Source organism: Hoplias malabaricus, chromosome 1 (assembly GCF_029633855.1).
Source record: "Hoplias malabaricus isolate fHopMal1 chromosome 1, fHopMal1.hap1, whole genome shotgun sequence".
Taxonomy (NCBI): domain Eukaryota; kingdom Metazoa; phylum Chordata; class Actinopteri; order Characiformes; family Erythrinidae; genus Hoplias; species Hoplias malabaricus.
Genome location: NC_089800.1, coordinates 21,295,169 through 21,322,986, shown reverse-complemented (window position 1 = coordinate 21,322,986; position 27,818 = coordinate 21,295,169). Strand labels below are relative to the sequence as shown.

General features: G+C 41.6%; 1 protein-coding gene across 2 annotated transcripts; it reads left to right on the top strand.

Moving 5' to 3' along the window:
- Positions 1–139: 139 nt before the first annotated feature.
- Positions 140–26,823, top strand: tmem245 (transmembrane protein 245). 2 transcript variants are annotated; one of them, XM_066684371.1, is made up of 18 exons: positions 140–803; positions 3,408–3,525; positions 4,404–4,499; positions 5,575–5,694; positions 5,794–5,985; positions 6,614–6,783; positions 8,229–8,252; positions 11,603–11,707; positions 11,888–11,970; positions 16,584–16,674; positions 16,810–16,908; positions 17,040–17,171; positions 17,623–17,745; positions 18,722–18,867; positions 20,140–20,240; positions 21,955–22,129; positions 23,183–23,377; positions 23,947–26,823. In XM_066684371.1, exons 1-18 carry the CDS (start codon positions 261–263, stop codon positions 23,990–23,992), a joined length of 2,559 nt encoding a protein of 852 aa, XP_066540468.1. In that variant the 5' UTR covers positions 140–260; the 3' UTR covers positions 23,993–26,823. The 2 variants fall into 2 exon arrangements, with proteins under 2 accessions (XP_066540468.1, XP_066540551.1); XM_066684454.1 differs by lacking the exon at positions 8,229–8,252.
- The last annotated feature ends 995 nt before the right edge of the window (positions 26,824–27,818 follow it).

Genomic DNA, 27,818 nt, shown 5'->3' with positions numbered 1-27,818 from the left:
AATAAAATCCACAATGTAGTCGCCCGAGCTGATAGTAGCTGCCACTACATTTCCCAGTGTGCTCGACGCCAACTACGTCATATTCTGTCCGTTATTCCCTGAGGAGGGGCGGTTACACCGTTCACAGTCCGAGAGAGGGAGGCGGAGACGAGTCTGGAGTCAGAGTAAGAGGGAGGGGGAGAGAGACACGGAGACAAGCCTGAAGTCAGTGGGAGAGGGAGAGACACAGAGCAAGAGCGTGGGAGCAGTAAACACGGAAGATGGCAGACTCGGAGGGCGCGGCAGACTCTGAGGGTCCGACGGATCGTGGGCCCCAGACGCCGCTTCAGCCCGCGAGCCAGCAGCCGTCCTCTCTCAAATTCGACCGCAACATCAAGCAGGCCTTCTATAACACGGGCGCCATGATCTTCGTGGCGATTTGTTGCGGCGCGGCGGTACTCGTGTTCTTCATCCTAGAGGCGTTTCTGCGCCCGCTTCTGTGGGCGGTACTCTGCGGCACTTTTCTACATCCGTTCAAGCACTCGTTGGCCCGCGCCGGGCGCGCCTGGCTCCGCGGGCTGCGCGAGAGCGGCACTCCGATAGTGCTCGGCACGCTGCTCGTGCCCGCGTTTTGCGTCAACAGCGGCGCGGAGACGCTGGGCGCGCTGGTACTGGCGCGGCTGCACGTTCTGCTCGCCGTGGGGGCCGGAGCTCCGCTGCTCTACCTGCTCTACCTCTTCTGCGGCGCTATCCGCGTTCACGTGCTGCTCGGGCATGTGTGCGCGCTCATCTGCTGCGCGCTGGACTGCTTCAATGCACTGTGGGTGAGTGTGTGTGTGTGTTTATGTTTATGTTTACATCTGGGAACGGGGACTCGCTGTCCACCACAAAAAACTGACATTTTGAGTCGGCTGTTGGAATGGCAACATAGTCCTTCCCCAAGTGAGTGATTAAGGCCCCTTTAAAGTCCCTAATGTTTTTATTTGGTTATAGGACTGGACAATAATACAATAAACATATATATCACAATATGAAATGTTTCAATAATTATATGATTTTTAAAGACATTTTAATATTTCAGTACACATTATTTACAGCTGGCGGCGCTTTGAAGCAGCAGGTAGTGTCTCTGTCACACCTCCAGGGTCTTGCAGGTTGTGGGTTCGTTTCCCGCTCCGGGTGACTGTCTGTGAGGAGTGTGGTGTGTTGTCTCTGTGTCTGCGTGGGTTTCCTCCGGGTGACTGTCTGTGAGGAGTGTGGTGTGTTCTCCCTGTGTCTGCGTGGGTTTCCTCCGGGTGACTGTCTGTGAGGGGTGTGGTATGTTCTTCCTGTGTTTGCGTGGGTTTCCTCCGGGTGACTGTCTGTGAGGAGTGTGGTGTGTTCTTCCTGTGTCTGCGTGGGTTTCCTGCAGGTGACTGTCTGTGAGGAGCGTGGTGTGTTCTCTCTGTGTCTGCGTGGGTTTCCTCCGGGTGACTGTCTGTGAGGAGTGTGGTGTGTTCTCCCTGTGTCTGCGGGTGCTCCCGTTTCCTCCCACGGTCCAAAACCACATGTTGGTAAGTGGATTGGCGACTCAAAAGTGTCCGTAGGTGTGAGTGAATGTGAGAGTGTGTGTTGCTCTGTGAAGGACTGGTGCCCCCTCCAGGGTGTGTTCTCTCCTAGCGCCCAGTGATTCCAGGTAGACTCTGAACCCACCGCCGCCCTGAACTGGATAAGGGTCACAGACAATGAATAAATTAATATTTACATAGTCTACCATTTCAAATAAATGTATTTTTCTGAACCAACACACACACTCTATCCATAGCTTTTATCTCACTTAATGTTGGCCTGAATCCTAATTCTACTGCTGTTAAGAATTTACAGTATTTCAGTAAATGAGAAAATCTGTAGTTAATATATAGGAATGCTGAAAAACTCTCCATTCATCAGTTTTATACAGGGCTTCGGAGTGAGTTTAACATAAACCTTAAGGGTTTTAAATCATATTGTGAATTGCTAGAAATACCTCTGTATGTTTAACATAGGCAGAAGAGCAGAGATAATTCAGGAGTATTTCTCCAATGATATTTCTTCACATTATGAAACACCTCTTAGTTGACTTAAAACATTTGGGTGGTCTGCTCTATGGAGCATAATGTAGTACATTCAGGCACTACAAAGCAAAGTGAATCTGAAAATATATTTAAAAAAAACCTGTCGTAAATAAATTTCAAGTCATGTTACTCAGTCCAACCCAGGGGCACACTCAGAAGTCCATTTGCATAACATTTTAACCAACAGCTGAACATGTGACAGCATGCTGCAGAGTTTAAATAGCCTTAGGACTGAGCTAATGCCAGTACTATTCTGACTACAACCTCTAGATCCACACTGGTCTACTGTACTATTTGTTTTTAGTTTAGCTTGTTAGTTGTGAAGAAATTATATGACATTAATGGGATAGTTCAGTTAAAAATCTAATTTACACAATTACAAACTATTTGTTTTAAAGACCCGCTTTGCGCCCAGTGATTCCAGGTAGGCTCGAGACCCCTGGCATCTCTGAACTGGATAAGTGCTACAGATGAATGAATATTTGAAAGAATTTCCGCAAAGCCCTTTGAGCTGCATTTATGTATGAAAGATGGTATACACATAAAGATGTCTAATCATCATTCCATCTAATCTCCTCGTCCTCTCATTGAGTTTATTTCTGGATCACAAATGGTGACTCAAACTCACCCTGCAAGGATAGTTCTCTGATAGATTTGGGAGAAGTTAGAGTGGTGCTTGTGATCCAGAACCCTTATCACTCCAAGAAGACAGTTTCACTGCTCAGCAGCACAGTGCTGGGCTTCTTTATACCCTCTAACTAGGGCTGGACGATACGGCCAAAAATTATATCACGATATTTCAAAATTTGGTCGATACGATATAATTCCAATATCGATATTCACATAAAGTCCACAGAAATACTTACAAGGACAAACAAAAAAAATTACACCACCCTCAAACCTGAACCTATCGGCTTTGTCAATATTTTTAAACTAAATTTTCTAATTGTGGGCAGTGCCTTCTAATGACAGATGCTGTAGTCAGTCAGTGACAGATGCTGTAAAAGTGTGTACTGAAATATTGAAAATGTGTTTAAAAAATATAATTGTTATTGAAATGTTTTACATTGCGATAAATATTGATATTGAATTGAAACTGGTGCTTGGCTTAAATAAGGATACTCCTTGTTAACCAAGTCCTGACTGCTGAGATACAGTTGTCAATCTGTAGTTTAGAGTTATTCATAATAAATTATACTAGTTTTATCTATTTAATTTCATGATCAAAATCTCTTAGTGGTCAGATTTAAAATCAGCATTACAGTCTTCTAATGAATGGCTTTCAATGATCTGTACAACAGTCATTTACATAACCCTAGGCCTTCTCTTTTCCAGGTTGGCACGTTGGTGTTGGCCTATGTTTTAGCTGTGTCTTTTAAGTGGACCCCTAGCATGGAGGGCTACCTGCGCACTATGTCCGTTCCAGTTTGGACAGCTCTCATATTCTACCTGGGTAAGAATTGCACAGTGCTGCTGCTAGGTTGTGAATTTGCATTGGCCTAGATAATGTCAGACGCACTTTAGTCCCGTTTCTCTGTCCCATGTGCTCATACGCAGTGTAACGGCTATAGATTTCAATGCAGCAGCTTGAATTTTGCTTTGAACTTTGCTTTGAAGATCCATAAACCTGTATGTTCAGAACATTGATTAAATTACTGCTCACGAGTTTCAGAAAAAGTCATGTGTGTTTATTGGGCAGTGGAATGGTATAATTAGATCTGAGTGGCCTTTTGTATATTTAGTTACTGGTCCTCAATGACCTCTGCTGGTGATTTCCTGTGCTAGGATGTGAGCTTTGATAGTGAAACTCGTCAAAGTGGACTTTGGCCAAAAATGCTTTGGTGCTGACCTTTGTCCCACCAGCAGACCCCTTCATGGCTGATAGTTTCACACGCAGCTGCTGTCTGATGGCTAAGAGATTCGCCCACTTTCCAAACACTTGTCTCTCTCTCACACACACACACACACACACACACACACACAAACTCCTTTTACCCGCAAACCTCGTCCTCCCACATCCAGACATGCACTCTTACTCTCAGAACAGACCTAAAGTAACTGATTAATTACGAGTGGTCGATCAGAAAACAAATCTGCTGTCATGTAAATTGTACTTTATGTAATCTAATTATATTCAGTATGTAATGATACACCAGAGCTAGACGATACGACCAAAATTTTAATCATGATATATTTCTTAGTTTCTGCCAATATTCCGATTCTGATCTCGATATGAATTATTGATCATCCCTATAATACACTAACAAATAGATAAACAAAAGGCCTTGTGTTTAATGATTTGGTGTTCTGCTTTTTTCCTTTTTTGTGCAGTGTCTCTGACGGGGGCCTGGCGAGTGCCTGTGTTTGTGGTGGTAGTGTCTCTTCTAATAGTGGGCTCTCAGGAGAAAGTCTCTCTTCAAGGGAAAGGTGAGGAGACTCAGAAACATCCTACTGTGGGCCTGTGTAGTGGAATGCTAAATCTGTAGATCTCTATTACAAAAATAATGAGCTTTTAATTAAAAAATCATCAGAACTACGCTAAGATATTATCATAAAATAAAAATAATGGTTTCCTCTAGACAATTAGTCACGCTTTTCACACTACACATTTATTTCCCTATAATAATATACAGTATTGTAATATCTGTTAAAATCTCGTATTAAGAAGGGACAGTTCAATTAATCACGATTAATCACAGCATATTATGCAATTAGTTAATTTTTTATCTATCACCAACCCTAATTAATTATCATGGTACTGTTCTTTCCCTGAGTCTAATATTAGAAGCACAGGCCTGAATATTAAACAGTAGCTACTAGGGTTGGGCGGTTTGACTGTAATACTGCAGTGATTTAAAATGTTCAAATTGAGGGCGGATTTTGTGCATTCTTGTGTATTTAAGAGAGCTAATGGGAGTTGGAGCTTATTCATTGGCAATGTCCTGCCCTAGTTATGAGTTTAGCACCATGTTCAGGTAATATATCGAGTTGAAACAAAAATGTATACAGACAAAAACACTCCGCAGGCGCTTCAGTCGACTCTGCTGACAGATATGAGGCTTTATCCTGTAGACGTGTGATTTTAACCTTAGTTAGTTGTAACATAGTCTATGCTGTGGTGTTTAGCCGGTTAGCACTTATCTAAGCCTAGCTGGCTAGCGACAGTACTGAGCAAAACTGTTTGAAGTTTGTCATCACCCGTACCCTCTGCCACTGCCCGGTAATACCACATACCATGTTGATATTATAAGTGGATCCCCAGTAGCTACTGTGGTAAACTAGCTGGTTATACCTGCTAAATGTGAATGAGGAAGAAGTCTAGCCATTCACTCACAACAACATAGACCAGGACAATTATGAAAAGATTATCTGTAAAATTTTCCAGCCTTTGCACATGTATATTTTTCACTGTATTCGTGTTCAATGACCACTCCATTTAACTTCGATTTTGTTTTTGTTGTTATTTTGTTACCTTCTTCTGGCATATTTTCTCTATTCATAGGTGAACTTCCAGGACAAGTGCTTTCTTTTGCTGCTAACACTATCTACATGGCAATCTCCTGCAGCAACTTCGCCACAGTTGAGTCAGAGGATGAGAGCAGTACAAAGACATCATCTACAGGTGAAGGAGAAACACACAAAATATATAAATATAGTAACAAACTGCCATGTGCTTCTGGAAGTCCCCAGTCAACATGATCAAACTGGTGCCTCTTTGCAGAGCCAGCGGACTCTTCCAGAAACGTCAGGGGAGTTCCAGCAACACCGCTTCGTGTGCGCCAAGAATTCCAGGGACTCCCATATAAAGAGAAAGCCAGTGATATCTACTTTGTGCTGCTGGTTTGGGCTATAGTCCTGGTGCAGGTCTGGCTCAACCTCTGGATTCTCAAGCTAATGCCCATTCCTTTCGGCGGTAACTATAGCTGTGTTTTTATGGGCAGGATGTGTGTGGGTTGTGTAGGGATTCACCTTTTATGGCCAAAACATATTTATTTCTTTATTTTTGGACAAAGATTAAAAATGTTGCCCCCCCCCCAGATGTCTGACAAAGAAATTATACTGTATTTGCATTTTTGAGATTATACAGAGCTACATTAATGTGCAAAATGGAGCACATTTCTTAGGCTATATTAAATAGTGTTGAAAACATGTGCATTTTATTGCTTTTCTGAACCAGTCTTTTCATTACTAAATTAAACTAAATATCTGTTAAATGCAACTGAAATATTCTATTATATATTAATATTATAATATTAATATAAAAACCTAATTTCTACACAAGCCCTACACTAAGCCATAATTATTCTGATAATCAACTAAGTATGGCCAACAATGATCAATTATTTAAATGTCTGTCAATCAAAGTGCATCAAAAATTAAAATTGCAACCTCAAAAGCAAGTAATTTTTAATTTTTTTTTGGAGTGGGTGGGGGGGGGTGCAGTTTTGTCTGCACTCTTATTACAACCATTTGATACTTTGGCATTATCATTTTGTATTTCAGAATATCTTTACACTGTTTTTGTGTGTTTTGTTTTACAGTGTGGGTGATCAAGAAGCTGGTGGTGCGTTTTGGGGCGAAAGATTTTACTGCACGAACACTCTCAGCATGGTGGGCAGTGTTAGAGAAATTTGTCAAGGAAAGACAGGACGCCCTGCTACCCGGTCCCATCAAAGGACTGGCACAGTTTGTGCTTCGGGTCGACACCAAGGTAATGCCCTGTATACATCCACATCTAAAGAGACTTCTTTCAAAACTTACTGCCTTAAGCAACTTTTCACACCCAGAGTTTAAGATGTGATAGAGATCTAGCCCCAGATTACACCAGTTTTGCAACTTGTTCCCTTGAATCTTGAAAGTGAAAGCTAAAGCAAATGAAAGAAAAGCCAGTTCAGAGAATTTATCAGACCATTTCAGAGGCATTTGCCCTCAGTTATTTGTACAGATTTTCTTTTCTTGTTGTGGATAATAAGATGATTTGATTACATTTTGTGTTGTGTTTCGTTCGGCCGTTCTGTTTTAACTCAAAGCCTGTCATGTAAATTATAGCATGATTACAGTTGCTTGATTACAGTTTTGTCTGTATGCTACATTTTTGCTTGTGGTTTGGCTCTAAATAAAAGTGATGATGAATGAGATATCTTCTGACATGTTTGTATTTAAAATATTTTGCAGTGTGTGTGTGGTGAGCCCAATTTCTGCTTCCTGTGGCTTGAAAAGAGGAAATAATTGTGCATCTAAACTGGCAGTAACTGTTGGTTTATTCCAATTATTGAAGCTCTTAGAAAGACTTACATTATTAAGCAAAATTAGTAGCCAATCTATAGTTAAAAAGATTTATGTAAATTTTAAATGTTAATGTAACTGTTTAGGTTGTCTTTATGTAGTTGTCTTTTTAGTCCTATATGACCTGTGCCACTAAACTACATTTTCCTTTCTCACTGCTGTCACAGGTAATAATATAAAGTACAATACAATAATATAAAGGCGAGTGACAAATTAAAGAAAGAAAGATTGTACATAGACAGATTCTAAATGTCTTTAATACTTTTCTTCTTAAAGATTGTCCACTTTTGGTGTTTTGATGATGCTGGTGCAGAATGCTGTCCAACGCTGAAGTGCCCTCCCTCTTTCAAATTCACTTAGATCTTTTATTATAGCCGTCTTGGTCCAAAATTGAGGTCAGGATGTTAATTAATTTATTGTATTTTGCAGTACGTCTATATGGAAGCATCCGCACTACTTATACTTCACCTCTCAGGTTTTAATTTGTCAGTCTACTGTTTATATAACCTTATTTTTTAGTAAGAATGTGGGAAAGTAAAATTGTCTTGTTGTTGTATTAAAATATCTTTGTTGTATGAAAAGCCCTGTTTTTCTGTGACATAAGCAATGAAAGTCCTTCTTTCTTTAATATAAGAGCACTTCTCTGTCATCATAAGGTCAAAACATGATGTGTTAAAGTTTGTATTTCTCCCTTTAACACCCCACACATTTTGACCTTTCCTTGTTGTTCAGTTGGAACCGTCTCCCCATTCCTCTGTCCAAAACTGTCCTGTTCTAGTCACCTGGAAACCATGCTGATGTTTGCTGCTTTCCTGCACTCTTATTGGTTGTTTCTAATAACAGTTTGTCTCTCTGTCTCCTTCCTCAAAGCTCTGGCATTGGCTTAACAAGCAGGTAAATGATCTGCGCTAGCAAGTGTGGGAAAGAAAGCTAACAGAAAGGAAGAGAATGCAAGAGTGATAGTGTGCGCACTTATTAGAAGCTTGACCTGTTGCTTTATTTATTTTTTTCTTCCATCCACAGTCATCCTCTCATCTTTTGGTTCTCAGCTGAGCTCACAGTCTTACGGCTGTCTTTTCTGTTTGTGTAAAGTGCTTTTGTGCTGTGGAAGAGAATGAATGCCTCTTTGTTCACTTTTGGGCATTAAAACTCATAAACGAAACCAGCAAGGATTCAGACTCATCCACAGATGTAGATTTATGTGTGTGGGGCTGGTTCGCTTCAGAATGTGTGAGATGCATGGAGAGAAAACTAGATGAAGATGGGAGAGGTGCTGGTTTGGAGTGTGTCTTGGTGAGGGGAGGAGGAGTATTACAACTTCTGGCTGGGACACTTTAACAGAGAGAAGCTTGGTTCTGTCATAAGACTATGCTGGTCCAGTTAATAAAAGAGTACAGTAGTCTGTAAGGAACAGCAAACAATTCCAACAGTATTTAAATACATTTCAAAACTTTGTGCTCTGTGTTGGGAAATAATTTTATTGAGCATATTTTAATGATGAAAATTAATTATCTGACTCTTGCCAAAGTATAAGACGTATTCTCCGTACACAATATTTATCGTAATATTTTGACACAGACAAAATACTCTTGTGGTGTCACAGTTTAGAATTGCTTTCAACTATCCAGTATGCCTCAAGTATGGGTAAACTGGTTTTTAATGTTTCAGATATTGTACTAAATACAATTAAACAGGACTAATTTCTAGTTCATTTGTAATGACAAATAAATTTGGATATACAAAATATGCTCAAAAATGCATGTTGTTTATTATAATAACAAAACTGATTACTGTAAAATTAGCTAGAGTACATTTATAGGAAGTTAGACATGGTGGCATAACATTTGTAATACTAGTCATATACGAGTATGAGTGAAGCATACTAGTCATATACGAATACGAGTATGCACAAAAATGTTTTAAAAATGTTAATTAACTATATATATTGGAATTACATCAAAATTATATGATTGATGAACAACATTTTATTGATTCTGAAAGCAACCAGAGATATTAAATATAAATTATTAATATTATATATTACAATAAAAATATATTTTTGTTTGCAAATGAAACTACTTATAAGAATATTTTTTTAATCAATTTTAAATTACAATAACATTTGTATCGTCCTATTTGTCACAGTTGATGAAAAGTTTAAAATCCACATTTCTGACAAAAATTATCACTTGTTTCAGTAGTTATGTGTGAGAAATAATTATTATAAAAATACACTATGCTTGTTGTGCCATCTATATCTACATGAAGCTATTATCAGTATTTATTTGTTTATTGCTGTTTGTAGCACATAAGCACATCTCTAATATTGATTTTTTAAAAATGAATAATGTTCCTTCAGCTTAGCACTGACTGTGTAGATTTTCCCAGCAAAGAAATCCCAACAAGAGCATAACTAAATTCTGGTCTTTCCTGAATGCTAAACTTCTGTCACGTAGCATGAAATCCCCCTGAATGCTGTGTCAGATATTGAACACTCCCCATGTTCAGAGAAACAAATGGTGCTCAAGCTCATGTTTAGGTTTTTAGTGAATGTTCATACCCTCTGAAAACTCATTATTTACAAGCTTTTATTTATCTACAAATTCATAGGCTTCTGCAAGAATCACTAACGAGCTAGCTTGTGTTTACCAAAATAAAACACTGAGACGCTAACATTTACTAATCCAGCTTCAGCCACACCACATTAGCACCTGAGGCTAAGTGTGTTCTAAACTATTGTGTGGTAAAATAGAACATGGGTATAGGATTAGAGTGGAGCTAAAGGGTCCACAGAGAAACCTGTTCCAGCTTCCAAATAGTCCACAAAGCACCAGTTTTACAAGTCTTAGGCTTAGCAGAATGGGGCTGTTTATATTCTGCTGTAAGTTAGCAAAAACAGGAACTGTTTATGATAATGCTAGCATGATTTCTAGTCTTAAAACAAATGTAGGCTATCAGCCAAGAAATGTTTATGTTGCCTTGGAGCTGTGAGGTTAGCACTCTCATTAGCACTGTGCAAATGTCTGAATAACTGTCAAACTGCATCAAGATGTCAGTCTTATAAAAATTTTGGCTATATTACATATTCTGTTGATATGCTAAGTGAAAATAAGTAAAAGTATATAGTGCCTTTCTCAATGTCGCTTTACAACAATACAGACATAATATACATCAATACAGGGGCGAAAAAAAAAGTAAACGCTTCTACAGAGATGTTCTTAATTTCTTATATTGGAGAGGCGGTTTCAGTTTTTTTTTTTGCAGAGTTTGAAAAATGTTTGAAAAATATAATTTATATAATTTATTTTATGATTTCCTAATATGTTTTATTCAGAAACTAAACTGGGCTTTTGTATCTAAATGTGCAGTGTACATCGACCAGATAAACACTAAAATGACCTTGGGTTCAGTTTAATTTGATTTTGTAGGTAATATTAGCTTAAGAATTTAATTTGAGTTATTTTGCACCAAATTAGTGTGTCTTAACCCATAAGAGCCCAGACTCAATTCACCATAAAACCAAATAACAGACCATAGAAGTAACATGGAACACTTTTTTTCCCCAAGGTTATGCACTACATTCTGTAATTACTTTTGGGGTTAAAATTGAATATAACACAAACATCAGAACAACAATTATGTAACTTGTATATTTCAACATCTTTTTCTTGAAATGGGATCAGAGTGCCGTAAGTAACACAGGAACAGTGAATAAAGCCTTTGGGTTGAGTTTGAAACACGTCACCAAGGAGAATAGACCTCTTATTTTTACCCGGTTTAAAAAATAGATTTAGGCTACTCTGCTTACCCACCTGTTTATGTGGTTTAATGTATTTTTGACATTTTCGCTATGTTGTGTTTAGCTAAGGAATGTAACATTGTCCAAGAATCACTTGGGATTATGTGTCTTGGCTGATTGTCTGCATCTGTAAAGTGTAAATTAGATTTTTTTTCCCAATTATTGATTTAAAGTTGAATACCATGATACCAGTCAGCCTTTACCTGAAAGTTAATTTTTTTTTTCATCGTATGAATATACTGGTTTGAGGATTTGTTATTTCCAGGACACTAAACATTAAACCTTACTCAGGTTGTACCTGTTGATTACGAACAATGGAAGCAAGTTTCTCTGTGTGTTTACACTCACGCAATATTTCAGCATCAGGAGTGCTGGAAACTAATATGTCTCTCTCTTTTTCTCTCTTTCTCTCTCTCTTTTTCTCTCTTTCTCTCTTTCTCCTCAGTTGATTGTGTGGCTGGAGAAATCTCTGGATAAACTCATCAGCATCTTCATCATTTTTTTGCTGGTTACTGGGACCCTGCTCATGGCCCTCTTGCTCACGGCTATGGTACAGAGTACTCTAGCGCACCAAATGCACACTTCCTTTATAAAGGCAGTGGTTGTATACAGACTTCTGAACTCTCAACATACAATTTGAATTTATAAGTGTCTTTTTGCAGAGAAGACTTTTATCTCTGATGGACCCTGTTCCTGTGGCCAACATAAATGTTTGTTGTTAAATTTTCAGGTCCATCATGAGAGTGTCCATATCATAGAGGTCACCAGCAACTTGATCAATGAGACAGTGGCTAACCACCCTGAGTGGGCCAAGTAAGACATATACACATACACAGACACACACAGGAAGTAAGTTACAAACCAGTACAATAAGGTGCTTCACGTTTATAAAAAAAATAATAATAATAAATAAAATTTTAAAAAAGCAACTTTACAAAAAGTAACTAAACTGTCACAGTCTGTGCCATTCATACACTTTACTAGGACATACAAGACATTAGAAAATGACATGCATATATTCTTTTGAAATAGACACAGACAAACAGACATGAAAATGCTGAAAACAAGACCATAAAGCCCATTTTAAACACGAGAGGCTAAATTATGTTATTCCGTTGATATTCTGTTTGTAAAGGCCAATATACCAATATTTGTGGGTTTTTGGGAAATGTCTCATAACATGCCTCTGAAAAACCTTACTCATTCTCATAAGTGGACACATGAATAGTCAGTCCACCTACCAACATGTGTTTTTTGACTCTGTCTTGTCTGAGAGTGACCCCACCTGTAAAGCCACAGTCACCTTTGTTAAAAGCTAATTATTAGTATTGAATTAAAGAAAAGTTTAAACCATTTATGAACAGGTTAGTGGAGTCGATTCTTGAGGTCTAATCAAGAACAACTGAATGTGACTATTTGTCAGTTCCATTAAGCTAATTTCACACCAGACACAGCATGTGCAACAAACATGCAAACTATGCAAACTATGTAGCCTTTTACACTGGCTGCGCGCGTCACACAGCTGTAATGCATGTGTAAAGCAAAAAATAAGCTTTTGGCCTGTTCAGTTTCCGTACATAATTGTGTACGCCTGCTGAATTTACAACCTAGTCCAACAAACATATCAGCAAATTATATTTTAAAGTGTAGTTAATACTTTTCAAGAGTGCAAACCCTGACCAAGTAATGAGACCAGCAACCTGATGTGGCAGCAGATCGGGTTTCTATTTTTGGACCTTTTTCAAACTAAAAGCTCTGCACAATCCATCCATCCATCCATTATCCACTGCTTATCCGGGTCCGGGTCGCGGGGGAAGCAGTCGGAGCAAAGAAACCCAGACCTCCCTCTCCCCAGCCACCGACTCTAGCTCCTCCGGGGGAATACCGAGGCGTTCCCAGGCCAGTCAAGACATATAGTCTCTCCAGCGTGTTCTTGGTCTGCCCCGGGGCCTCCTCCCCGTTGGACATGCCCGGAACACCTCTCCAGGAAGGCGTCCAGGAGGCATCCGAACCAGATGCCCGAACCACCTCAACTGGCTCCTCTCGACGTGGAGGAGCAGCGGCTCCACTCCGAGTCTCTCCCGGATATCCGAGCTCCTAACCCTGTCTCTAAGGGAGAGTCCAGACATCCTGCGGAGAAAACTCATTTCAGCCGCTTGTACCCGCGATCTCGTTCTTTCGGTCACTGCCCAAAGCTCATGACCATAGGTGTGGGTTGGGACGTAGATTGAACGGTAAATCGAGAGCTTTGCTTTTTTGCTCAGCTCTCTCTTCACCACAACGGACCGGTACAGAGACCGCATTACTGCTGACGCTGCACCGATCCGCCTGTCAATCTCACGCTCCATCTTTCCCTCACTCGTGAACAAGACCCCGAGGTATTTAAATTCCTCCACTTGAGGCAGGATCTCACTTCCAACCTGGAGAGAGCACTCCACCCTTTTCCGGCTGAGTACCATGGACTCGGACTTGGAGGTGCTGATCCTCATCCCTACCGCTTCACACTCGGCTGCAAACTGGTCCAGCAAGAGCTGGCGGTCCCGGCTCGATGAAGCCAACAAGACCACATCATCTGCAAAAAGCAGACATGGAATCCTGAGACCACCAAACCGGACACCCTCCGCCTCTTGGCTACGCCGAGGAATTCTGTCCATAAAAATTGTGAACAGAACCGGTGACAACGGGCAGCCCTGACGGAGTCCAACTCTGACTGGAAACCAGTCGGACTTACTGCCAGCCATACGAACCAGACTCCTGCTCTGTTTGTACAGGGACTGGATAGCTCGTAACAAAGAGCCCAGTACCCCATACTCCCTGAGCACCCCCCACAGAATACCCCGAGGGACACGGTCGAATGCCTTCTCCAGATCCACAAAACACATGTAGACTGGTTGAGCAAACTCCCATGCACCCTCCAGGATCCTAGCGAGGGTAAAGAGCTGGTCCTGTGTCCGCATTGTTCCTCCTGGATCCGAGGTTCAACTATCAGTCGGACTCTCATCTCCAGTACCCCCGCATAGACCTTACCGGGGAGGCTGAGGAGTGTGATCCCCCTATAGTTGGAACACACCCTCCGATCCCCCTTTTTGAAAAGGGGAACCACCACCCCAGTCTGCCAGTCCAGAGGCACTGCCCCCGATGTCCACGCGATGTTGCAGAGACGTGTCAACCAGGACAGCCCCACAACATCCAGAGCCTTGAGGAACCCGGGGTGAACCTCATCCACCCCCGGGGCCTACCACCTTGGCCACTTCAGCCCCAGTGATAGACGAACCCCCCCCCCCCCCCCCCCCCCCGGGGTCCCCAAGCTCTGCTTCCTCTGCGGAAGACGTGCTGGGATTGAGAAGATCCTCAAAGAATTCCTTCCACCGTCTGGTGACGTCCCCAGTTGAGGTCAACAGTTCCCCACCCCCACCATATACAGTGTTGGTGGAAAACTGCTTTCCCCTTTCCCTGAGTCGCCTGACGGTTTGCCAGAAACTTCTTGGAGCCTACCGAAAGTCGTTTTCCATGTTCTCACCGAGCTCCTCCCACACTCGAGTTTTTGCCTCAGCGACTGCCGAGGCCGCAAGTCGCTTGGCTCCTCGGTACCTGTCGGCTGCCTCCGGAGTCCCCTGAGCCAACCAGGCTTGATAGGACTCTTTCTTCAGCTTGACAGCCCCCCTCACCCGGGGTGTCCACCACCGAGTGCGGGGATTGCCACCCCGACAGGCACCGACAACCTTGCAGCCACAGCTCCGTTCAGCCGCCTCAACAATGGAGGTCCGGAACATGGCCCACTCGGACTCAATGTCACCAGCCTCCCCCGGGATGCAGTCGAAGCTCTGCTGGATGTGGGAGTTGAAGATCTTTCTGACAGGTTCCTCTGCCAAACGTTCCCAGCAAACCCTCAACACACGTTTGGGCCTGCCAGGTCTGTCCGGCATCCTCCCCCGCCATCTGATCCAACTCACCACAAGGTGGTGATCAGTTGACAGCTCAGCGCCTCTCTTCACCCGAGTGTCCAGAACATATGGCCGCAGATCAGATGATACGACTATAAAGTCGATCATCAAAATGCGGCCTAGGGTGTCCTGATGCCAGGTGTACTTGTGGACACCCTTATGTTCGAACATGGTGTTCGTAATGGACAAACTGTGACGAGCACAGAAATCCAATAACTGAACACCACTCGGGTTCAGATCAGCGGGGCCGTTCCTCCCAATCACGCCCCTCCAGGTCTCACTGTCATTGCCCACGTGAGCGTTGAAGTCCCCCAGCAGAACAATGGAGTCCCCAGAATGAGTGTTCTCCAGCACTCCCTCTAGGGTCCCCAAGAAGGCTTGGTACTCTGAACTGCTGTTCAAACAACAGTCAGAGCCCTTTCCCCAACCCGAAGGCGCAGGGAAATTACCCTCTCGTCCACTGGGGTAAACCCCAACGTACAGGCGCTAAGCCAGGGGGCTATGAGTAAGCCCACACCTGCCTTACGCCTCTCACCCTGGGCAACTCCAGAGTGAAAGAGCATCCAGCCCCTCTCAAGGAGATTGGTTCCAGAGCCCATACTGTGTGTCGAGGTGAGCCCAACTATATCTAGCCGGTACCTCTCAACCTCGCGCACCAGCTCAGGCTCTTTTCCCACCAGAGAGGTTACGTTCCATGTTCCAAAAGCCAGTTTCAGTAACCGAGGATCAGAACGCCAGGGCCCCCGACCCCGACCGCCACCCGATCCACAATGCACCAGACCTGGATTACTACCTCTCCCACAGGTGGTGGGCCCATGGGAGAGTGGACCCATGTGTCTCCTTCGGGCTAAGCCCGGCCGGACCCCATAGGTGAAAGTCCGGCCACCAGGCGCTCGCCAAGGAGCCCCTCCCCCAGGCCTGGCTCCAGGGTGAGGCCCCGGTAACCCTGCTCCGGGCAAGGGAGGCTGTGTCCATGTTTTCCTCTTTTTCATCCGTGTCTTTATGGATCACTCTTTGTCTGGCCCATCACCTAGGACCAATTTGCCTTGGGAGACCCTACCAGGGGCTATTGCCCCCGACAACATAGCTCCTAGGCTCACGCAGGCACGCAAACCCCTCCACCACGTTAAGGTGGTGATCCAAGGAGGAGAGCTCTGCACAAATTTAGTCAAAATAAAACTTATAAAAGCGATATACAAATAATTAAGAGTGTTGTATATGGCATATTCATGGGGAAATGCATGGGTAACTTTAATCGCCTTCACACTGCAATGCGAATGCGAGGCGTCCAGTGTGAAACACCAAACGTTGTGGAAGGATTCCGACACTCCTCGTGCGCCGCCGTGTTTCTGGTGTGAAATCTATAAAGTAGAAATCCTCCAAAATTAAGTTAAAAAGTGCTATTGTCGCAGATGAGATATTTGCACTGGTACATTATATAGATATGTATTGCAAGCTTTTTTTTCCCCTGTGTGTTTACAGCTGGCTTCCAGAGGCCCGTGTTGTTCAGAAGGCTCTGAATTCTGCTGCCACAAATGTGTATCAGCACGGGAGAGAATGGATCACTCAAAAGGTATAGGAGATCAGGGTGTTGGTCAGGTTTTAGTCTCCAGAATGCTCTTTTTGTTTGTAACTGGAAAAGGAAAAATGTTCTTAATTTCCAGTCTTTCAGAGCACAATATATGTGTGTGTGTGTGTTTGTGTGTAGCTCCACAAGATGCTTGGTGACAAGGTGAACAATACTGCAGTGATAGAGAAGCAGGTTCTAGAACTGTGGGACAGACTCTACCACTCTTGGTTTGTCAAGGTAACGTATATGTGTCTAGACTCACTGACACACAACCACCTACACATGTTTTTGACTACAATGGTCCACCACTGTGCCTAATACAACAGTCCAGCAACACTTTATCAGTGCTCCTAACTTTACTGTTGCAGAATGTAACATACACTGGACGCAATCGGGGTCAAAAGCTCCACCTCCACAGGCACAACAGCTGGTTGGGGGACATTCTGGACTGGCAGGACATAGCCTCCTTCGTTCAGGAGAACATTGAAACACTTCTCTCAGTGAGTGTGTGTGTGTGTAGAAAGGAATATGTGTATATTTGCAGGGCTCCAGACTGTGACTAAAATTGCAATCACAAACATCAGTTTGTGAGTAAAATATTTAAGTTAATTTATTATTATTATTTTTTACTCTTTACCTTGGAAGGTAGATGATATAGCCTTTAGGTAGACGATTAAATCATCCAATCACTATCAAAAAATGCCTGCATGCTCGTGGGATTTTGACCAAAAATGTGAAAGCAGTAGCCAAACAGAGCTGAGCATTCAGCAGGGAATGGCTTCATGTAGAAAATGTCAAAGCACAACATCAGATTTTTCACACAATCTACATTTTTTTAAGCAAATTTTATGGCTGGAGCCCTAATTTGGCTATATGTAGTACGTGTAGGTAGGTGTGTGTGTCAGTAATAAGGGTGTGTGTGTGTGTGTGTGTGTGTGTGTGCGCGCGCAGATTGTGGAGTCTCTGTGGGTGGTGATGAGCCGGAATGTGGGCTTGCTCATATCCACGACAACCACGCTATTCACTGTACTCTTCTACAGCGGAACAGCCCTGCTCAACTTCGTCCTGTCACTGGTAACAGCTTATATCTTATTTCATGGGAAAAGCAGCCAACAAATACAGCATTTACCTGCCTCTTATTAAAACATAAATGGACATAACAGATGTTGTGTTAAGCAGAATTATCATTGGGACAACAGGGAAAGCAGATACATTTTTATTGTGTTTTAATCTATTTAACAAAATAATTTAATATATTCCTTTTTCCTTTTATATATACATTATAATAATAATGTAATAAAAACAAGAAACAGACAATAACATTGATCATTTTAAAAAGGGATCCACTCCAAGATAATTATAATCTTATAAATTAGGGTTATGTTTTAAGAGATATCAAAACAGACTAGAGATATTATGATAAATAAATTGTACACTAGTATACACTAATTACATATAGAGATTAAATCTCATTGTATTAATAAATCAATGACAGGACCCCATCACTTTTTTAAGCCTTAATAAGTGTTATTTGGTAACAATCCCATATCTTTTGAATCCATAAATTATATGTGGGGGGGTCTGATTAGGTTAGATATTTTTTTTACAAATAAATATTTGTACAAATTTTTTAAATAAATTAAATGTTCAGTTTTTACTGGTACTAGGGCTGGACGATATGGTCAAAATGTATATTATGATATATTTCTTAATTTCAATCGATACAATATGATTCTGATATCGATATAAACAGTGTAAAATCTGCTAAAAATCTTCTAAGAACAAACAAGAAACATGACATCACCCTCAAACATAAATCTCTCGGCTTTGTCAATATTAATATGTTTAAACTACATTTAAAATTGAGTGCTGAACTGGGGACAGCGCCCTCTAATGACCGTCAGTTTGTGACAGACGCTGTAAAAAATGGATATTAAAATATTAAATATTAAATATAATAATATATATAAATATATAATATATTAAATTATTGTCCAGGCCTAACTGTGTGTGTGTGTGTGTGTGTGTGTGTGTGTGTGTGTGTGTGTAGGTGATTTTCCTGACTACACTGTTCTACTTGTTGAGCTCCAGTGGGGAGTATTATAAACCTGTTAAATGGGTGATCAGTCTCACACCACTGTCTCAGCCAGGGCCCTCATCCAACATCATTGGCCAGTCTGTGGAGGAGGCCATCAGGTACTCACAGTCTCACACACACACACACACATACAGCGTGGGAATTAACCCATGGTTTAATTGAATATATCAGTGGCCTTCGAGTCCAGAACTTGGATCCAGGTTCCAGGCCGGGATTTTCCAAATGGTCTGGATCTGAAGACTTCAGCCCATAGGTTATAGTTTATGAAATACTGTGTATGGGTGGGATGTAGTCTTACACAGCTCCTGTATGATCATCAGTAATCCTCTCACACTCAGATTTATTCTTCTGTTTTTGAATGAATACACATATACACATTTGTATTTTAGCTTAGCTAAAATGCTTAGCTGTTGGACTATTAATGCACCTTTGATTCTATATCTAACTATTAATTATACTTATTGTAAGCTCCTTGATCACATTGTTAATGTAAGCATCAACATTCAACAGCATACACAAACAGATTTCAGCACTTTTTGTTTGTTTATGAGCAGTGGATACACGTGTTTTATGCAAATAATTATTAAATGTATTTTTTGATGTTGCACCAAAGCAGGGAGTGCACCAAATAGTGTCACCACAAGAGGGCACCACAATGCCCCCCCTACTGGACTGGCATGATAATACACAGTTTTCATATTCATCTGGACGGGGATATTTTAAAAACAAATGGATCTGTGTGAACTGGGCTTTAATATTATTACTCTCTGTGACCACAGTGAAGGTCTATTGGCCGACATAACAGTATTATCAGTTAGTGATCTCCTCCAAGCTTGTTGGCTTGTTAAATGAACTGTGCAACAGATGCCTTGCTAGGACATAAATTAGAGAGAGGATTGGATAAAAAAACTGTTGTGACAGACTCTTACTGGTTTTTTTTTTTTTGCAGTTGCAATTAAACAGCCCTGAATGTAGGGGGCACTGCCACTCCCCCTCTCTCTGACTAAATCTTACACAAGCGCTCGCGCGCACACACACACACACATACATAAATATACACACCAACACTTTTCCATTAGCAGAAAGTCAGAGGATGCAGCTGTGACTGAGGTTTGTCATTGTTGAAAGGAAATGAGGAACGAAATTTGGCAGGATTTATTCTGTCCCTGTCCCAGTGTTTGGTTAGCTGTGTGTGTGGTTGTGTGTGTGGTTGTGTGTGTGTGTGAGAGGACATGAGGTCAGCAGTAAAGACCCAGGTGTTCCATTGGATGTATTTGCATGTCCACTCTGAGAAATGATCTGTATCTGTTCCTTTGCATCAGAGCACCAGGGTGAAAATAAGAATCCATCTCTCTCCATTTCTGTCTCAGGGGTGTGTTTGATGCCTCTCTGAAGATGGCAGGCTTTTACGGCCTATACACCTGGCTCACACACACCATCTTCGGCATCAACATCGTCTTCATCCCCTCAGGTGAGATACACACACACACACTCAGAGTACAGGTCTATTTATAGCTGTATGGAGATGTGCATGTTTTTGTTTGTTTATCAGTGACACACAGCCTGGCATACGGTAACCATCTGGCAGCACGCAACCCCCCCAACCCCCCCTCCCCGTGAATTTCTCTCTCTCACACACTCACACTCACACACACTAATACATTTATCCTCAAATCTGTCTGCATTTTCAGTTTAAGGCTTTTTTGCTTCAATATTTTAAATCATCTTATGTCATGCTTTGCTTTGTTTATTATGGCAGATATCTCAGATTATAAGATTGCTGCCGTAACACAAAGGACTCTGATTGATAATAGAAATCTGATTTTTATCATCTCTATTTCTGTCATCAAATACCTGCTGTGATTCAGGCAGTACGTAACGCGGCTGATCTCTTAAACCAAGCTGCTCGTCTCTTCTGAAAAAAATAGTAAAAAACAGGTAAAAAAAGAGTATTAACAGGTAGTTTGTCCCCTGTGGCTGCAGTAACAGTTTCTACACTTCTGGAAAGGCTTAAGGCTAGATGTGGGAATATGTCTGTGCATCCAGCCACTTACTCATTAGTGAGATCAGGCACTAAGTAGTGTTCTATATTAAAACACTACTCCTGCTTATTCCTCTGGTACTGGATGGTGTTCTGTCAAAGGGCAGAGCTCCACTGCTTCACAGCACAGGGCCAGGGGGCGTTATATCCCGTAGCTGTCTTTTTTTTTCCATTGCTCATGTTGACCTTATGCCCGCGCAGCTGCCCCAGAGCGTCTATTTTGGTTCGTTCTTTTTTTTTTAACCCTGTCTACAATAGGTCCACTATAAAGCAGCTGAATACATTAATTCTAGAGTGTGTTTATAAATTTGTCATCGTAATGTTTTATACCTGCTATTTGAAAGCAAATAAAAATGATATCCATGCTGCCTGTGTAAGAATCGGTTTATATTATGGTGCAATGAAACAACAGAAGCCATTTTGTCACCTGCGACTATTATTTTTGTACTGCCTTTTTATTTTAAAATTTTTTTAATTGGACTGGCTTCAGTCATAAAACCATCAAAAAGCTCACACAGAGCTGACAGAACAGATAGATGTAATCAGACGTCACTTTGTGTTGCACAGAATACAGAATGTTGCACAGACATAGTAAATTAGGTCTAAACCTTTGGAGACACTCTTTAGAAACATTGATTTTTTTTGTGAAATAAAATTATAATTGTCAAATTTATACTACGCCACAGTTAGAAAACAGCAGGAGAATGGAGAGGTGTCTGGTTGCAGCCCCACAGTGAGTGTGTGAAGTGCATGGCAGGTGCGAAAGGCTAATTTGATTTAAAACAGAAGCCAGTTAAGTGCATCTATGAAATGGATTAGTTAGCGTCATAGTGGTTAACGTTTAGATTACAGTCACACAAAACACAATGTGTTAAACCTCGTCCACTGGCTACTGACAGTTTGGGGCTCGAGGGTGTATTTCCGGGGCTTGGTGGTGAATTTTCAAAATGCATGCACTGTGGAACTGTCCAGTTCAAGGTCTACCTGCTGTACCACCGTGCCGCCCCTCATTTTCATTTATACATATTCATTTCAGAAGCAGCAACACACCTTAATGTTGCACACCATTGTAACAGAGTATAGAAAGCTTTGAGTGTTTGTATAATCAGATGTGAAATCTAGAACCCTGTTTGTGTTGTTGAAGCGATGGCAGCTATCCTGGGTGCTGTGCCGTTTTTGGGGACGTACTGGGCAGCTCTGCCGGCGGTGCTGGACCTGTGGCTGGCGCAGGGTGAAGGGGTCAAAGCTCTGCTGTTGCTCTTCTGCCACCTACTTCCAACGTACTTTGTTGACACAGCCATCTACTCGGATATATCAGGGTAAGAGTGAGGGGATGGTGGGGTTTTAGCAGTTGGGAGAATATAGTGTAGCACTGCAGCTCTTCACATGGCAGAGAAGTGTTAAAAGGGCATTCATTGATAACACAAGCTTAAAACCGAGATTTATACGGTTTCTGTATTTATTGCTTCAGGAAAGGTCTTATGAATGTAACAACAAATTTCTTTAAAGTTGATGGTAGAGTAGCATCCACTATAGTTTCAAATAAATAAATTAAAAATTCTATTTAATAGGCTTTTCCAGCGCTGTACCCCTGAAAATAATGGGTGCCTCAGTAAAACAAATCATCTAGAGACACCTCGGGAGCACTTGGAAGAAGTCTGAAATGTTGTGATTGAATTAGACCTCTTCCTTATTTCATAAAATGTCAGGATGTTTTGAAATGACTATAAAAGGACAACATACAGCAGAATAAATTGAGGTTTGAATTATAATGTAACTATTGTAGACTCGTTCAGCAGTGTGGAGTCTACACTTTCTCAGAAAGCTTGGGGGATAAATAGACAAATAAATGAGGTTTTACTGCAGAGGTAAAACAATGATACATTTACAGCAGCAAAACTGATGAGGTTCCTAATGTTCCAGATAAACTTGTGTGAGTTCCTATCAGATGATCTTGAGCACAGTGCTGAGATCTCCAGTACAACTCAGGAGTAGGAGATGTGAAGTTCCTAGGGTCTTTTTCTCTGAGAAATATCTGAGCAGCAGGAGACTTAAAGAATCAGTCATTGTTTTTACTGAACCAGCCAGCCATGATACTGACACCTACTGGCCCGGATGTGTCAGAGCTCCTTTACTAAACCTGTTTTAAACATGGACGACCTCGGTGGAGAGAGACAAATAATCATTATTTTCTTATGTATTGTTGCTGTTTTTAAGCTAAAGTCTTCTTAATAAGACGTCATGTTGATAATAGTTTTATATAATTATAATAAGGTTATGGGAGGATATTATGGACAGTTCCTGCTTGTTTTTGTTTTCCCGTGGGCATATATTTGCTATTATGACCTACATGTAAATTTGTGTTTATCCAGGGGTGGTCACCCTTATCTGACCGGCCTAGCCGTGGCTGGTGGAGCATACTATCTGGGCTTGGAGGGGGCGATCATCGGCCCGATCCTGCTCTGCATTCTGGTGGTAGCGTCCAACATCTACAGCGCCATGCTGATGAGCCCCAGCAGCAGCCAGCCCACACCAGTACAGAGCACCTTCCCTCAACCACTGGGCCGGTAATATTTACTCATACACACTCAATCACACTGCAGCTGTCCGAGAATCGATAAATACATGTTGTTATTGGCCCGTATTCATAAAGATGCTCGGGGTTAAAGTGCTGATCCAGGATCAGGTTCTTCTTGTGTTTATTAAGACTTAGATCAACAGGTTCTAGTTGTTTTTCCACCCTCAAATGCTTCATGAACACCGGCCGTTCCTTTCAAATCATGTTTATTTTATATTAATGTAAAAGTGATTTGCCAGATATTTTTTCCCAGATTATTTTTCCCCTTTTTTTTCCAAGGAATAAAAGCTAAAAAAAGTTCTACTGTCAGCTATTTTATTAATTTAACTTACTCTTAGAAATTGTTGTCCTTTTTATGTTCGGAATCCAGGTGATCCAGCCACACACAGTGATAACAGCTGTGTGTCAAGAACATACCTATACAATCTCAGTTGACGAACACTGGCTGTTAAATGGTTCCCGCTGAATAGCTGATGCTACCATTGCCTTAAGTGTAGTGGACTGCTCCAGACAGAGGTCTATGCATTTAACCCTGACTCTCAATCCTGTCTCTTTCAGGCCCTTCTTTGATTCTCCTCTGCTGCTGAAGAGAATGATGGAGTGAACCAAAGCCAGAGTCCTGCTTAAATGTGTGTATTCTGCAGTTGAACGGCCCCTAACTGCGCTGTGGGGTCTCCCACGGTGTGCCTTGCAGGCGCACAGTCTCCTCCTTTAAACCTGCACCTGAAGTGCTGTAACCCTCAACGAAGAATTAGCAAGGTCAGCGGTGATGACCATGCGACGCCTTGTTGCTCCGTCTCCTTTGAGCTCAGCTGTTAGAGCTTAGAGCCAGGACTCAGTAAGTGCTGTGTTATTTACACAGCCAGCACCTAAACGCAAAGTGCAGTCAGCACCATGGTGCTTAGGCTGCTGGCACTCCAGTGCTATGTTAAGTAGCACACTAATGTTCACTCTGCAAGGCTATTACACACACGACTTCACTGTAAACTAAACTAACGTTTCAGTGCTCGGCTCAGAACGCATTTCAACAGTGAATTTATTAGGGTTTGGGGTTTTTTTAAAGCCCGGAATTTAACATTGTCGCTGTCCAAAGAAAAACATGTCAAAACAGTCACATTACAGAAGAAAAAAAACGTACTAACTTTCAGTGGAAGTTATTCCAAGTAATTTTGGAGCATTTCTATTGGCTCATTCGTCATGATGTATTCACACAGCGCTTTGTGTCCTACGATGGTTTTAGGGCAACAGCATTATGAAAAATATAGTTCTATACGCTGAGAATAAAAGTCGGAATAATCCTGAGAATAAAGTCAGAAAATTGATAGAAATAACATGGATTATTATGTTTTCAATAATATTCAGACGAACAGACCCCAGTCTGTGAGCCATAGATTGAGTTTTGAAAAAAGCAGTTGAGTGAACAGAATTATTTATTAAACGCTTCCATGACGACTGAGCCCTGTCAGTGCGGCCCCTGACTGCGATACAGCTTTAGTTTATTGTAGTGTCCATAAGCCATAACACGATGGAGCTTCATGGGGACGCCATCAATTTCCTCATCATTCTGATTGTCTTCTGTGAAACTGCACGCCCGCTTCTGAATAAACGTGTTCTTGCACCGATTCAGCTTTCACATAACACTCTTATTCCTGAAATCTGTGCCGTAGTATGACTTCAGCAACACACTGCATTCCTCACTTACACTGCAAAGGGCTGTGTCTGCCTCATTAAACCTGCAGCGAAATATTCTCCTCTTATTCTCAGAATTTTTCAGACTTTATTCTCAGAATTTTTCAGACTTTATTCTCAGAATTTTTTCAAGTTTAATCCCAGAATTACTCTGACTTTATTCTGAGTTCTTCTTTGGATGATGACGATATAACGTGATAACATGGACTTGGTGTGTGTGTGTTTGTGTGTGTGTGTGTGTGTGTGTGTGTGTGTGTGTGTGTGTGTGTGTGTGTGTGTGAGAAACACCTATAGAGATGATATAGTTTCCGTTTTTAAAAGTTAAACCATGTTCGGAGAGGCTTTTCACCTTTGTTTTTCACACCTCATATTTGAACTTGATTAAAATCTCCATTCAAAGAATAGAATTTTTATTTTAGTTCTGCTTTAAAAAACCACACATGTATATAAAAAAACCTTTTTGTTTCTGTCAGATTGAAAGTGCACACCTTTTGCCTTATTCTTGTCTTACCTCACTCCTTCATAAGACTACATTTCACCGCCAGCACTGAAGCGTCTACCAATGAGTGTAGTGTCTGTGGAACAGTCTACATTTGTCAGTGTCAAGTACAATACACAGCATTACACACAACACGCACATCATACAACCACTGGAAATCCCTTTGGTACTGAGCAATTGTGACTGTTAATTATCTACTGATGTTCAGGCTGTATTTACTTTATTATTCTGTAGAATAAGACAGAACTAAACAAAATGGTGACTCTATTCAACAGAAAATAGCCAAACTGAAGAACCATATGTAGATGTCCAGCTTGTCCCTCCCTCTTTCTGCCATTACAGTAACCCCCTGCTTTACAGACAGTACGCTACAGGTATTAAGTATGCAGGTAGATATTTTGTAGCAGTGATGTTTTCACCACCTAAGAGCACCTTAAAAAAGGTTTCAGACAAGATTAAAAACAAAAATCCTCACAAAGCATTTATCAATGTCTTACCACCTTCAAGATGCTTCATCAGAAGGGGCTGCTGCTGCTGCACTTTAACCTGCAAACCCTTCCCCTAGAGGCCACTGCAGGAGGCATGATTTACACCCGTCTAAGGTTTTCACTTTGGCCATAAAGGGTTCCCTTTAAGCCGTTACTGACTGAAACATTCATCTGGACTGATATACAGTGCTTTATTTTAGCAGAGGGCCATGCTCCCAGCTCTCCTGAAGTACTCTAATGACTGGATGGAACTGTCGTTACGGGGTGTTGGGCCGAGCTTGTTTCTGACTAAACCAGAGATGAGAGCTTCAGCTGTGGTTTGGGGAACCTTTCGGGAAAGTGAATTATTTTCCATGTTATTTATTTCTCTGAGATTGTGAAGGACCTTGGGAGTGGAGAAAGACCAAAGTGCACAGGCAGCATTATGTGAGCTCATGCCTAAGATTGAATGCGAGAGTAAAATGCCTGAAAGTAAATGCACTGGTCACGTAGCACAGTGGAGGCGATTGTGTTAACTGTAGGGCGCCTAGTTTACACTGCTTCTCACTCAGGAGGCTATAGATGCACTTTGATTCCATGGTTTACACCAAATTAAAGATTTAATAGTTTGTATTTCACAAACGTGGAGTGTAAGAGGTTGGTGAGGATTTACTGATGTTTCACCTTTTTTTTTTTTTTTTTTTATTTCTTTTTGAAATATCAAGCTGTCTGTAACTACACACTGTGTTTTCTAATTCTGTGTAAAACACTAGTAAACATTTAGGATTAAACCTGGTTCTTGGTCGTTTTTTTTATTGAGCACTGACAAACCTGTAAGGCTCAGAGCAGCTGCCTCTTTATGAATCTATGTATATAACGTTAAACCCCTGACCATGAGGTTATTTTTTTACTTTTCCATAAACATCCAGAGGAAAGGGGTGTTGTGCTTACCTTCACCCACACCTAGGGCTTATATAATCATGGTACTGTGAGAGACCAGCTGATTGGTGGAATTGGCATGGGTTTAAAAACTGGGGACTAAATTTAGTGATTTGAAAAAATATGTATTAATTTCACAGAAATCATAAACCTAGCATCTTTACCAGTTCCATTTAGTGGCAACATGGTGGCGCTGCAGGTAGTGTCTCTGTCACAGGTCCTGGGTCTGTGAGGAGTGTGGTGTGTTCTCCCTGCGTCTGTGTGGGTTTCCTCCGGGTGACTGTCTGTGAGGAGTGTGGTGTGTTCTCCCTGTCTCTGTGTGGGTTTCCTCCGGGTGCTCCGGTTTCCTCCCACACTCCAAAAACACATGTTGGTAGGTGGATTGGTGACTCAAGTGTGTCTGTGTAAGTGTGTGTCGCCCTGTGAAGGACTGGTGCCCCCTCCAGGGTGTGTTTGCGCCTTGATTACAGGTAGGCTTCACATCCTGAATATGCAGTTACAAACAATTCATTAATTACACTTGGTGTTAATCAATTGTTTTTAAGTAGTGGATAACTACAGTAATAAACAGATTTTGAATTTATATAAATACATTGTTCTGGACAGTTACATATATAACAAGGTTGTTAATCAATATTATGAAATTATAGATGATAATAATAACTGATTTCATGTTCATGTTTAAGAGGAAAACTGGGTCTCTCCCAAGAGCATAGGGTGATGGACTCTAATGAAGCAGAGCTGGCTGGGTTCATGATCAGTGTGGACTACTACTGAGCACTAAGGGGTTGCCTACATCACACAAATGTGGCTAGCACAGCAGCAGTGCCCATAGT

Excerpts from the sequence above, each read along its gene's own strand:
- tmem245 (XM_066684371.1), top strand. The coding sequence starts at position 261 with ATGGCAGACTCGGAGGGCGCGGCAGACTCTGAGGGTCCGACGGATCGT. Across the intron at positions 11,708-11,887 it reads CCCTCTTGCTCACGGCTATG|GTCCATCATGAGAGTGTCCA; the intron begins GTACAGAGTACT and ends TTAAATTTTCAG. Across the intron at positions 22,130-23,182 it reads ATCTACTCGGATATATCAGG|GGGTGGTCACCCTTATCTGA; the intron begins GTAAGAGTGAGG and ends GTGTTTATCCAG.